At 35.3% G+C, this 14,317-nt stretch overlaps 1 protein-coding gene across 16 annotated transcripts in view; it reads left to right on the top strand.

Moving 5' to 3' along the window:
• The window catches only part of pum1 (pumilio RNA-binding family member 1), a 132,727-nt gene that overhangs the window by 50,512 nt on the left and 67,898 nt on the right, over positions 1-14,317 (top strand). For 10 of the 16 annotated variants that reach the window (XM_039740624.1, XM_039740628.1, XM_039740625.1 and 7 more), the window contains exons 3-5: positions 3,113-3,181; positions 9,619-9,724; positions 10,281-10,468. In XM_039740624.1, the coding sequence (XP_039596558.1) occupies positions 3,113-3,181; positions 9,619-9,724; positions 10,281-10,468 (363 nt within the window). The remainder of the gene's footprint in view (positions 1-3,112; positions 3,182-9,618; positions 9,725-10,280; positions 10,469-14,317) is intronic. The other 6 variants (XM_039740627.1, XM_039740639.1, XM_039740629.1 and 3 more) reach the window with 1 other exon arrangement.

Here is a 14,317-nt window from a genome sequence, read left to right on the forward strand (position 1 = left end):
TATTTACATATGATGACAATATCATTTTTAAGATGAAATGCAGCAAAATATGTTTATTATTTTACAGATAAAACTTTAACTTCATTTAAATAATCTAAATTCTTCACTGGGACTGGTGTGAAGGATAGAATAATTAAACGTACTACGAAGATATTTCAATGTTCCTTTAACGTTTTGAAGAATCAGCGCTCTAAGCTTACAGATGGCTTAACGTCTATTACAGAGCTGATTGTGTGGCGATCCACCATGCATAAGATAACATATTGACATTGGACTTATTTTCTATTGGACATAGAGCCACCCATGAGTACTGCTGCAATAAATAATTTCATCGAAGGTCGCACACAATCACTGCGCCGTGAAACTCATGTTTAATAACGTGCTTTAACTCCTATCATCATAAAAATGATATCACGTATACATCTCAGTATTTTAGTTATTCAGAGAGCTGTAATATCCGATATACGAATGTAATGAATTCTGTGTCCAGTTGGAGGAAGAGAGCCGGTTTAAGAAGCAAGTAGTGATTCACACACACAGAGCACATAGAAGATCAAATACAAAACAAAGTATTTAACGTGATACTTTAATTATGATGTGATTTGAGAAACTGGTTAATTAAACGATTTTAAGATGAAGTTTATGATGTTCTACTTTAATGACAAAATAAACAATGTGATTAAAGTGGAAATGTCTAGATTGAAGTTGACATTTCGTGCTTTTTCCCCACTGTGTGCCTTTTTTTTCTCTGTACCCTAATAATCTTTCATATGACACTCAGACAGTGGGCTACAACTCGCCTTTTCATGGCGACTTTGATATGTGACTTCTTTTTTATTTCCGGCACTGTGCGATTTTGTGAACGTTAGCTTTCAAGTTTCTCCAACACGCTATGTCACTCGATCAACTTCCTTTTGTTGATTATACCACAGTTTATTTGAACAAATAGTATGGTTTTCCTTTGCCTCCACTTAGTATTCGCTGAAATTCTTATATTTTCCCCCGTGCTTTTCCCATTGTCTTTTCACAGAAGGCTGAGCTTAAGGGAGATTTATATTGATTTGCATATTCAAAGAGGCGTAATTCTGGGAGGAGTTGGGCGTTACATAAAGGCGTGACGGCGTTACTTTTCACGCTGATCTGGATTTATGTAGCGGAAGAATGTGGAAGTTGGAGTACGCACAGATTCCTGCATCTTGATTTTTCTGTACTTAAACACATTTCGGCTTTTGTGCTTACGCCATGTTATAGTGCGATTTCTGCGCACGGCATTTTTACATGAGGCCCCAGGTCTGTGGTGATTATTTTCCCTTTTTTTGAGTAATAATTTCTGTTTGTTTGTGTTTTATACTTTATAATTTTCCTGATTTCATATTCTTTAACCTCTCTGCATTTGTATCGCGCCAACTTTTTTTTGAGCCTTTCTAATTCCACTGCTTTCATAATCTCTAACCTGCTCTGCATGTGTATAGCACCAGCGTTTTTGAATGTCTTTATGAAGTTCTACTTTGTCTTTTAATTCTGAGCCCTATTGGACGTGCTTTCAATTCCACTTGTTCCAGCTGATTACCTTATTCTCTGAATTTGCACCTAGAATATTCTTTTTCACATTTTTTTCCTCTCCAACGCCTTTGAGTCTCTTTTCTTTGCGCTACTCTTTCTTCTTCGCTTAATCGTCGACATTTCATCTATTACGTATTGTCCTTATACGCTTTATATGCGATGAGAGCCCTGGATCTGTGTGTACTCAAAGCTTTTACACGACTGAGAGTTTTGCTGCCCGTGGTCTTATTTGATATTGGTTGTAAGTAGGGTGTGCCTTGCAAGAATCTCATGTTCTACGTCCCGCGAGATTCTCCGTGGCCAATGTCTTTAGTCTCGCTAGTTTTTTTAGTGTCTTCCATAATCTTCACGTGAAGATCACGTCTCTTCTCCCTAGACTTTCTCTCCCAAGATTTTTTTTATAATAGAGAGATAAGTCTGAAATTGATGGTAGGTACTTTCGTTGTTTTTTTAAGCGAATCTTGCTTAAAGCAATATTCTTTAAAGATCCAGTGTGTCTCCAAAATGTAAATATATTTTCTCTTAAGGTATATAACAATAATGGAAGAAAATTTTTAAATAAGATCCAATCTCTCAAAAGCACATTTAATTAAATTCTATTTAACAAAAGAACTTTGCACAAACCTACATATAATATAGCCATTTTCTCCAGAACAAAAACAAATTGTACTCTATCACAGTCAATGGATATGTACAGTGTGTTAAGAAGTAAGTCCACTTTAAGCATGTAAAGAATGTGCTGTTAGGAACCAGTGTCGTATTTAATTACCTAATTTAACTAAAAATAAATAAAAAATTAAAGAAAATATCGTAACCTTATTATTTAACTGATAACACCCTTCTGACTTGCATCCACAACTGCTGTGTAAAATGTTACATGAGGGTAGACACCATGAATCATAAGTTATGTGATATTTCTGTAACATAAGGCTGCACAGCCCTTGAAGTCCATGCATTCTGTCTCTGAGTAACTCCACGAGCATTGCTGCAGTGCAGTCCATAAGTGTGTGGACAGTAACACAGTTGTTATCAGTATGAAGCTATACCAAAACATTGGTATTAAAATGAAATCAAGGATAAGAGCTTTTAGTGTAGCCTTTCAAAATTAAATTGAGAGTATTTACATTAAAAAAAAAATTAAAACAAATGAATGACATAGGAATTGCATCACTTTTTATATGCAATTCTCCCTGTTTTAAGAAATTGTGGAATCTTATTGAAGATTATACTGGCCCCTTGATTTTGGTTATTTTATCTTTTAAGCATGACTTTTGCGTGCTCTGTTCTACTTAATGAAGAGCTTGCCACTGGCTTTGCAACTTGTCAAGAAATATTTAATTTTTGTTGATTAATCTTTCACAGGGTTTTGTTTTTTCAAAACACCCTGGTTGATCTTTTTATTTCAAAGCAACTTCCCTGAGCAATTATTACAGGCCACTGAAATTGTTGGATTTCTTTGGGTCATAATAACTGTTTAGGGCTTCATGTTGAGGTTAAGTGATTATTAGAATATGAGTAATATGTGTTCTGTGTGTTTGTTTAATTTCAGGTGCGATCAATGGATGAACTAAACCATGATTTTCAAGCTTTGGCATTAGAGGGAAGAGCAATGGGAGAGGTGACTAATTTTCTTTACTGAATTCTGTTTCAAATGTTGTCAAACACTTGCTGAAAGTGATTCCTTTAGCTATGTTTTCTTTATCAGTCTGCTGAAATGTTTTAAAAACATTGCTAATTGGATACATTCTTCATCTTTCATTTTTATACTAGCAGCAGAATATTTTTCCATTCAAAACAGTATTTTTTTAATACAAAATACACTTTCACTTATAAGCTCAGCACCATATTCGCTGTTATAAATGTACTATAATTAAATTAAAACAAATTATACTAATCCTGAGCAGTGAAACTATTATGTTTTATATGCTTTTTTACCTATATTCACATTAGGAATGCTTTGAATCTCTGCTTATGTCATATTGTTGTATATTTACAGGTATACTGACTAGTCTATCCTATCCTATCCTAGTTTTTATCCTTGGCTTTAGTCTTGGACAGAATTACAGTTAACCTCCTTGGCATTAACCCTGTGCATGACTTGGGCTCTGAATTCTATGCAAGTGTGGTTAAACTTGAGTCAGATTCTAGTGACATGAAATGATGTGCTTTATAATGTTAAGCCTGAATATCCCTTGAGACAGTATTCTGCTGCCATCTAGTGGTTGAAATAACATCATGCTTTCTGCCACTCTTTGGTAATTCTAAGGTAACTTCTCAATATTCTGAGCCTCCAGGAAAAAAACACAATGGTAAATGAAAAGATGTAAAGGCAGTTTTAGAATTAACTGAAACTGAACCATTGCTCAAATCGAGTGATAGTGTTGACGATGTGAATTGCTCACCATACATTGTCACCTAAAGTGAAACTAATGCATGCTCAGTGTATAGGGTCACATGAAGGTGCCACGCAGTAACACAAGTGTGTCCATGATGCAGTCAGGCACTAACATCCTACCCTCTTATGTACAAGCAATGCAAAAAATACAAGAAAAGTGCACAAGGAAACTCACTTCTACTGTTCCACTTGTACCATCAGACTGTGCATTAGTGACGGTCTCAAAAAATCTCTGACAAACGACGCGTGATACGGTAAATCTGTTTCAGTACAGCAGTGGACACTAGACATACCTTTTCTACTGTATTGATGTTGAGGTTCTGGTATTTACATGGTTTTAGTACACATAGCATTTTTTTATTATGGAAAAACGTTCATTTTTAACAAAAATGCTAAGGAGGATAAATCTTTAACAGTGCCACAGTAGAACTATTTTTTTTTCTTTGTCCAAGTACATTATTTCCAGGTTTTCTTGTAAATGTGACTGTTTAGCTGTGTTGCCCTTTCGGGCTATTCATGAGCAAGATTCATCATCTTTCATCTTTCTCCTCTAAATACTGTTTTCTACATGTAGCTTGAGAATGTGAGAGAAACATTGTGCTTTATTGTTGGAATGGGAGTATCAATACAGTTCAGCATTCTAATATTTTTTTGTAACAATACATCCATGCACAGAGAACGCAAACCTCTCACTGTAGGTTAGAGCAAGGTCAGATCCTTGCCTTTCCAGGAGTATATGAAGTTTGATGTGTTTAGTCTCCACCTTTTTACTTTATTGACTGATTATTTCATATATGTAAGTACATGCAATACATCACCATGCAAGATGGATGCAACTATCTTTTGTACCATAGTGTACAGGGAACTTCACTTCATCAAGTCCTTCAGTGAGGAGTTCTCCCGTGTACAAGTATTGAAATTTATGTTACCATACTAACTCCAGCAGTATGATAGATGGATAAATGCTTTATTTATTCCCTCAGGGACATTCAGGACTGTCTGTTAGAATTCCTTTTTATGCAAGAACTAATAAAATACTTTTCTTTTTTTCATTCCAACAGATCATGTACTGTAGACATTAGCAGTGTTGCAGAGATTTCTTTACCAAATCTGCCCATGTTTAAATTCTTTTTTTTTTGGTTACTACAGTTTTAGAGCAAAATAAGTGCTCAACTGAAATTGCTTTTCATATGTAAGCTACTGAAACTTTGTTTGCTACCAGGCTGCTTAGCTAAAATTAATCTTTGCTAGCAATGCAGTAAAGCACCTACCCAACAAAGCAAAAGGAGGCCAATGTCCAAAAAATAAAAAGTTGATGTAGTGCATCAGAGATTTAAAAAAAAAAAAAAAATGTACCTAATATATGTGTGCATGTCTTTAGCATATACATTTTAAACTCTATTGTATGCTATATATTCTACAATATTTCTAAAATATTCTGATACCAGTTAGTGTTTATCTGTGTATATTATGAGTGATGACTAAATATTTTAGGGATGCAAAAACTAAATGATTAGTTGCCTTATGTATTGTATACACCAGTTCATTAACCAAGAGTAGCATTAATCTTATTTTGAAACTTGGTGAAGATGGAGGATATAAATAAAATTAGGTAGAGGGTCAAAAAGCAAATAACTCAAAATGTTGTAACCATTTCATATCTAGCAAGCAAGAAATATTTGTCTTGCAGGATCTACAAAACAGAGCTACCTTAGTATGGGAGCACCTGAACAGAAATGTCATCACTGTAATGTTAATCCAGCTCTCTCAAGCTCAAAGTCCTCATCTTACCAGTACAGAAGCTGAGTCATCAATATACACTGTATGCAAAACCTCTCTTGTAGAGTGTTTCTTTTGATGATAGTGATAACCGAAATTTTATGCCATACTGTAAAGAACAAAGGAGGCTTCAAAAGGAGCCAGTCCTAGAATATTTGCAGTGGCCAAGATACTTAAAACCCATTTCCATGATTTAAAAAAAAGACAAACGTACAAGATTAATTGTTTTAAAGAGTTTATGTGATTAGACATAAAAGATTAGCCTGTACATTTATGTTTTTTAACTTAAGTCAAATTAAAAACGGAAAGAATTGCATATCACACACTTGAGTCATAATTGTTGATATTTTGCATAACACGGAAATAAATTACAGTAATAATGTTTCATCATCCTCGGTATTAGGATCTTTGTATTGTGGGGTCTCTGGCATTTCCACCCATATTGTGCTGGTGAAACAGAATAATTTAGTTCCATATAAAAATGATGATATTTTGTGTGGTTTTTTTTTGTCTTTTTTTGTGTAATAAATTAATGTAGGGATTAATAATATAATCCATTGGTTTCATTGAGAAGGCTGATTCTAAAATATTCCCAAATATGTTCAAGGGTTACATTTCTTGCTCCAATTCTTAAATGTCTGTTCCCTTCTTGAAGGAATTCTAATATAAGGATACAAGTGTGATTTTCATTGCTTGGTAACAATTTTAGTGTTTTATTTGCAAACCAGGGAACTTGTGTATAACTCCTTACGTAGAATGCACAAAAAAATTCAGATGTATGAAACTGCACAAGCAAAGTTCTAGACACTTTCCCTTTTCAAACACCAATCAATGTGAATTTTAACACACATGCATGAGCCTGCAGCTCCACACCGACTCCTCCCAGAATTTCGTCTATTTGATGAAGCAAATCAGTATAAATAGCCCCTTCTGTTCAGTAAAAAACAGTGGCAAAAACGAGTGTAAAAAGAAGAATTTCAGCGAATGTGAAATGGAAGTACTGCTCAGTGAAGTGGAGGCAAGGAGAAACTTACTATTTGGTGGCTTAAGCGGTGGTATAAGCAACAAAATAAAATTGATAGAGAGGCACTCAAAAGTGCAAGTTCAGAAAGTTGCACAGTGTCCAAATAAAAAAAGTGGTCAGTTATAAAAGTTGACTTTAAAACGCAACTCACAGCCCTACCGTCTGAGAGTCAGCACCACTAGAAGAAGTAGCAAAATTAGAATGCTGCAATTATTGGTGAGGCACTTACAGTTTATATACCCTGGCAGAATTTAAGTATTGGCTATTGCTTAGAAAATATAATTGATCCTGCAGAAAGCTTTCCTTTTAAGCGCCTTGAGCATGGGAAAGGCGCAATATAAATAAAATGTGTTATTATTAATTAGGGAATGTGCTCAGGTGAAGCAGTTTATTATCACATAATTATGTGTGCTGTTTTTAAATTATAATGAGAACTGATATCATCCAGATGGGCCTGATCAAAAGTTTACATACCCTTGAATGTTGGGGCTGATGATATACACACAAGATGACATACACATGTTTAAATTAAGGGAAATTAAGGAAGAGTATTCACACCTGTAACTTTGATAGTAATCTGTTTCTGTCTATAAATAGTTAATTTAAATTCATGCAGAGCTGCACTGACTTTGCTGGATACCAAGCCATGGAAAAAGCAAAAGAACTGTCAAAGGACCTGCAAGAAAAGGTTGTTGAATTTTATAAATCAGGAAATAAATATAAAAAGATATGCAGGGATCTGAAAAGTCTGTCAGTAGTATTCGAATTCTGATAAAATAGAGGAAGGTTTGGTAGACCAACCAAGATTTCAGCCACAGCTGCCAGGATCATTTGTTGAGATGCCAAGAAAAACCCATAAGCAATTTCAGCTGAAATATAAGCTTCTCTGCAAACAAGTGGTGTTGCGGTTTCAAGATGCACAATAACAAGGTATTTGAACAAAAATGAGTGGCACTATGCCAATGCCACAAAACCGCCTACTTACAAAAATACCCAACACCTTCTAGACAAGATTCAAAACTTCTGGAACAAAGTCCTTTAGACTGATAAAACTAAAATTGAACTTTTAGGTCATAACCATAAATGCAAGGCCCATGGCAAAAAGTACACAATCCCTACTGTGAAGCATGGAGGTGGATCCCTGATGTTCTGGGGGTGTGTGAGCTACAGCAGCACATGTGGTGTGATGACAAGTTGAATGCAGCATGTTACTGGAAAATTCTGGAAAAACAGCTTGCATTCATCAGTCTGGAAGCTGCAGATGGGATGCACTTGGAACTTCCAACGTGACAATGTTCCAAAACACAAGGCCAAGTTGACCCTTCGGTGGCTAGAGCAGAAAAAAAAAGTGAAGATGCTGGAGTGGCCACCATAGTCTCTTAACCTCATTATCATTGAGCCATTTTGTGGACATCTCAAATGTTGAGTTCGTGCAAGATGACCCAAGAATTTATGGGACCTGGAGGTTTTTTTGCCACGAAGAAATGGCAGCTTTGCCACCTGTGAAAATCAAGTGCGTCATCCATAACTATCTCAAAAGACTCCATGCCATCATTAATGTGGCAATAAACAGTATTAAGAACTAAGGGTATGCAAACTTTTGAACAGGGACCATCTCATTTTACTTATTACTATGTTTTGTTTAATGGTTGTACTATTCTGTAATGCTTTATAGTTTCATTTGAATGTCATTAAAAGTAAATGAAATGTTTTGCCTAATCAGTCATCTTTTGTTTAAAATATCGTATACATCTTACAAATTCTGCCAGGGTATGTAAATCTTGTATATCTGGATGACAAGCAGATAACATCAACCCATACAACTGGCATGGCGTGTCTCAGTGATGACTGAGAAATACACAATTGGTAACCTACCAATTGAAAAGCTCCTGTGGCTAAACACCGGAGGGTTTTCAGAACTTGCAAATGAGCAGGTAATGCACAATTCACAGTCTGCATTTGTAAAGCTGGCCCCAGTTCAGTACACAGCTCCAAGAGACTCTTGGAAACCTAAACCGACTTAGAAGCCAGTCACCATCATGGGACAGGAAATCAATGTCTCTAAATATGTATTTTCTTCTAATTCTTCTATTTGCAATGTCTTTTAACAACGCTAATGCAGCCATGGTATTTGGAATAGTTTGGCCATTCCATGCACCATTGTATTTTTATAGATTGTTTACAATTAAGTGCTTTAAATTTGTAAATGATATGCAGTTAATTTTGGTATACCGTATTTGATAAAGCCCTCTTTATGGATGCAAATATTTAAAAAATAAATAAATAAATAAAGGGAAACCACACTGAAACAGTAGCACTGTTTTGACTCCGAGTGACGCCTGTTTACAAAACCAAACAGAAATATGTGTATGCACAGTCTGAGGCTACTGTGAAAATGTGCGCAACATTGTTCCAAGTTTAGTTTTTATACATCTTAACGCGAGTGTGGAAACAGTTGTATGGAACAGTTTTGTGTATATGCACCGTTTATACATGAAGACCCAGGCCAGAGAACAGATTGCCTTGATTTAGTCTCCATAGTGTTTTAATAATATTTTTTCACGCAGTATATGTTTTTAGCAGGATTTAATTTTATGTGTTAATTTACCTACATTGTATTTCAATAGCGCATAGCATGCTGTGCTTATGAATACAAGTGTGCTTGTTCAAAATAAACAGAATTATTGGCAATGTTCTTTTTTGAGTTCCAAATTAGAAACTTTTTTTTTTCTCCTTTTTTAGAAAATATTTTGATGTGCTAGCTCATGTGAAATGTTCAGTTATTGCTTTTTTTATTAACCTAAGGTGTAACAATAATTGTTATATCATTTGCTACTTTTCTTTTAACGTTTTATAGCAGCTGTTACCAGGCAAAAAATTCTGGGAAACAGATGATTCAAGTAAAGATGGACCAAAAGGGATATTTCTTGACCAGTGGAGGGATAGTGCATGGGGGGCTTCAGGTAGGTGATGGAGATTTTTCCTTTTTTAATTTTTTTTTTTTTGTTGGCAGATTATTACATTTTTCAGAAGGTTATTAAAATCTGTGCTTTTGCCCTGTTCATCTTCTTTCTGTAATTTTGTTAACTCCATTTTTGAAAACTTACAGCTTAGTAGTTGTTTTCTCACATTATTTTTATCATTCGGCAATTTCTCCATGTGCCACTACTAGGCATTCTTAGTTCTACTGCTATCAAACTTTCTTCAGCATAGTAGGATGGGAGTGCATTATACCTATTGCATAAGAATGATCAGATACATTGAGTACAATAAACATATTCTGTAGTAAAAGTCTTTCTGTAAACTTAATATTAAATACATAGCATATTTCTAACAGTTTGCAAATTTTGTGTTTTAAGACCTGTTTGAGTTCTTCTGTAGTTACTTTAAGAATTATTTTGTTTATACATTTCTGCAGCTAATATTTATTTGAAACTTTATTTCTGTACTTTATTTTTTCAGTTCATGTTACATACATTTCACAAATGATTTAATGATTTCTCTATTTTTGCCTCATAGATCATTCTGTCTCCCAGCCAATTATGGTACAAAGGCGGCCTGGCCAAGGCTTCCATGCCAGCAGTGAGGTTGGGTCGGTGCTTTCCCCAAGGTCTGAGAGTGGTGGGCTGGGGGTTAGCATGGTGGAGTATGTGCTGAGTTCATCTCCAGGGGAGAAGCTGGATTCTTGCCTAAGGAAAGGAGCTTTTGTGAGTACTGGCCTATATGCTATAATCTTTAATAAACTGCATTAAGGAGATGGCTGTTTTCATTTTAGATGAGATAATATAATTTTATATGCAGCAACTTACTTTCAGACCATATATAGACTTAAAAATTCAGTCTTATTTAAATTGTTTTGTTGTGCTATGTAAGGTTTTATTTTGCGACTCTGCATGGAACATTTTGTGAGTGAAACCGTACAGTTATCATTGCTTTCACCATCCATGATTTCTAGTATTTTGCCATTTCTGGTGAGAGTTCTGTGGTTACCTTTGTAATTTATATTTTCCTCAGATTCTGTTTGTTTTTACACTTCCTTTATTACCCTCTTTCATGACTGGAGTTTTTTATTGCCTTAGTCTGGGTCTACAGTGGATATCACTTTCAAACATTCTATGTTCAGATTTTGTTAACTGAATTTTCCCACATGTAAGAAAGATTAAATAAAATTTTATTGGAATGTGAGTTATGGACAAATCTATCCAACTCAACATTTTAAATGAAAATGCATTTAATCTGAAACTTTCATGTATTAGACCATTGTAATTTAACATGAAGCATTGTTTAAAAAATTAACGTCTTTTTTTTGTCAAAGAATTACTATTTAATTCTATGCATTATAAAAGCCAAGGCCAAGTACCACATTACACAAGCGGTCAGTCTTTACTTGACAATTCATTCTTTTTAAATCAATGCCAGTGCACCTATGATTTAATTCAGAATTATTTGTACTTTGTATACCCTATCGACTGTCCATTATTAATATTTTGCATATCACCTTTCTCACATTTTTGGTTTTACTGTATGTAAGTTGTGGAAATTAATAGTATGTTTAATTATGATATTTGACCTTTTTATAAGACCATTATCTGTAAACAATGGAGATAACAGGCAATAAAGCAAACTTCATTTGAAAATTTGTTGGCATTGCAGATATGATCATTTGACATATTTTTTTGGAATTTTCCAGTGTAATTTCTGTCCATCCATTTGAATTACTTCGTCAGTTCAGGGTCATGGAGACAGTAGCCTGTCTTGCTGATATATAGTAGCATACCCAGTTTTTTTATCATTAGGGGCATTTTTTCCAAATTATAGTTAAGCATTATACAGACACTCCCCGGGTTACGTACGAGACTGTAGGTTTGTACTTAAGTTGAATTTGTATGTAAGTCGGAACAGTACATTATTTTAATAAATGCTATTGTTGACCGACTGTAACCAAGTGCTCTGCCAATGAATGATGGAGTTTCACCTGTCTCTGACCTTTTTATTATTTCTACTTTATTTTCAATGGTGATTGTTTTCTCTTCTTTAGTGTATCACCAGCACTTGCATCAGATTTGTGTTTCTGAGACGTTCTTGAAGGATGAAGACAAAAGGTTAAGATGAGCTCTTCTGCATAGCACTGTACACGCTATCACAGCAGGAAGGCACCCGTCGTCAACACGTCTCATGTACTGACAAGAGACAACTTCCTGCTATGTGCGTAACAGTACAAGCAGGCTTGCTATTGAGAATGAATGGGGGCGGCAGTCACCTCCACTACAGTATGCTGCCTGCAGCATCCGCCCACTGAGAACGAACACGGTGCAGCCAAAGGCAGGTAGTGAATCACCCACCACTGCCCCCATTCAGCAAGCAGCCACCGGAGGCACAGTACAATGCTGCCCCCCGCCGCCCCGTTCACCCTCAGTGGCATCCGTTCAGCCACAACCAGGTCACCGCTTGCAGCATTACCAGCCGCCCACCAAGAACAAATGAGGCAGCCATGTGTGGTGGGCGGGTAGTGAAACGCTTCCCTCTACTCCATCCAGCCTGCGTCCAGTCAGGAGCAGTAACAGCAGCAGCATAGTGGGTGGACAATGAAACACCCCATCAAGCCTTCGTCCTGCACACAAGCAATAGCTGTGGTCCTGGTGACTATGGACCATGGGTCACCGCTTGCCGGCGGGGGCCACCCGAGAGACACTACACTGTGCGAGCAACAAAATTGCCCCAATCCAGCCTTACGTCCAGCCACCATGTGCAGCATCTCCAGGCCGTAGATGACAGAGCGGCAGTTACTGAGGCGCATGCGTTGCAGCTGCGGCCACATTTGTAAGTCGTAGGTCAGATGTCTGTAACCTGGGTACTACCTGTACATTACTTCAGCTTCAGGAAACTGAATTTTCAGTTGCCTCTTATCCATTTATTGTTCCCTTTAGGCACCAGTTGGGTATTTTACACAGAGGGAGACCTAAAATAATTTTTATTGCCAGCTTGGATTTCTCTTTTTGGGGCTGTGGGATGCAAGCTAATTATCTAGACATTTCCAGTGTAGTGTGGTGTAGTATAATGCATGTCCTACTTATTGCCTTGCTAATGCTGTTTATTTTCCCTCTTTCTGGAAGTTTTTGTTCTTAAAAAAAACTTCTGCACCTTATAGGAACATTGTACACTTAGTATATCACTGTATGAAGTGTTAAGACTGCACTGGTGTCTGTCCTCATTTTTTTGGCATTGGGTATTTCAACGTATATTGAGAAATATCTTGATTTATTGCGAGTAAATGGATAAACATAATACTATGAATTTTGTTTCTTCATATGCTGATTCCAAATCAACCTCCTGGGCTAGTTATAAATTAAACCAGGTAGGGCTGTCAAATTGGCCAAAAAATAAGTTTGAATGTTAAAATTAATAGTAATTAAATTTTCTAATATATTCAAACTTGGGTTAACAATCCATGGATGTTACATGTACGTTTGTACTTTTGTTTTATATATATATATATATATATATATATATATATATATGTATATATGTGTGTATATATGTATATATGTGTGTATATATGTATATATGTGTGTATATATGTATATATGTGTGTATATATATATATATATATGTGTGTATATATATATATGTGTATATATATATATATATGTGTGTATATATATATATATATATATATATATATATATATATATATATATATATATATATATATACTAGTTAAAATACCGGCCATGAAATGAGAAGTAGTGTGTTAAAGAAGCAATGAAAAGAAAAGGAAACATTTTGAAAATAACGTAACCTGATTGTCAATGTAATTGTTTTGTCACTGTTGTGAGTGATGAGTGTTGTTGTCATATCTATATATATATATATATATATATATATCTACATATCTATATATATATATATATATATATATATATATATATATATATATATATATATATATATATATACACATACATATATATATCTACATATATACACACACATATCCACCCGGGGAGTAAATGTAACATTAATTTTATTTTAATTCTTTTCATTTTTATTACTATTTAATTTAATATTGTTTCTTTGTATCAGTATACTGCTGCTGGATTATGTGAATTTCCCCTTGGGATTAATAAAGTATCTATCTATCGATCTATCTATCTATACACATATATACACATATATACACATATATACACATATATACACATATATACTAATAAAAGGCAAAGCCCTCACTCACTCACTGACTCATCACTAATTCTCCAACTTCCCGTGTGGGTGGAAGGCTGAAATTTGGCAGGTTCATTCCTTACAGCTTCCTTACAAAAGTTGGGCAGGTTTCATTTCGAAATTCTACGCCTAATGGTCATAACTGGAAGGTATTTTCTCCATTTACTGTAATGGAGTTGAGCTTCAACGCGTGGGGCGGAGTTTCGTGTGACATCATCACGCTCCCACGTAATCACGCAGCACATAGAAAACCAGGAAGACCTCAAAAGCGCTTAAGAAAACATGCATTATATAATTGAGAAGGCAGCGAAACAATAAGAAGCGCGAGTGAC

This window comes from Polypterus senegalus, chromosome 17 (genome assembly GCF_016835505.1).
Source record: "Polypterus senegalus isolate Bchr_013 chromosome 17, ASM1683550v1, whole genome shotgun sequence".
NCBI classification, from domain to species: domain Eukaryota; kingdom Metazoa; phylum Chordata; class Cladistia; order Polypteriformes; family Polypteridae; genus Polypterus; species Polypterus senegalus.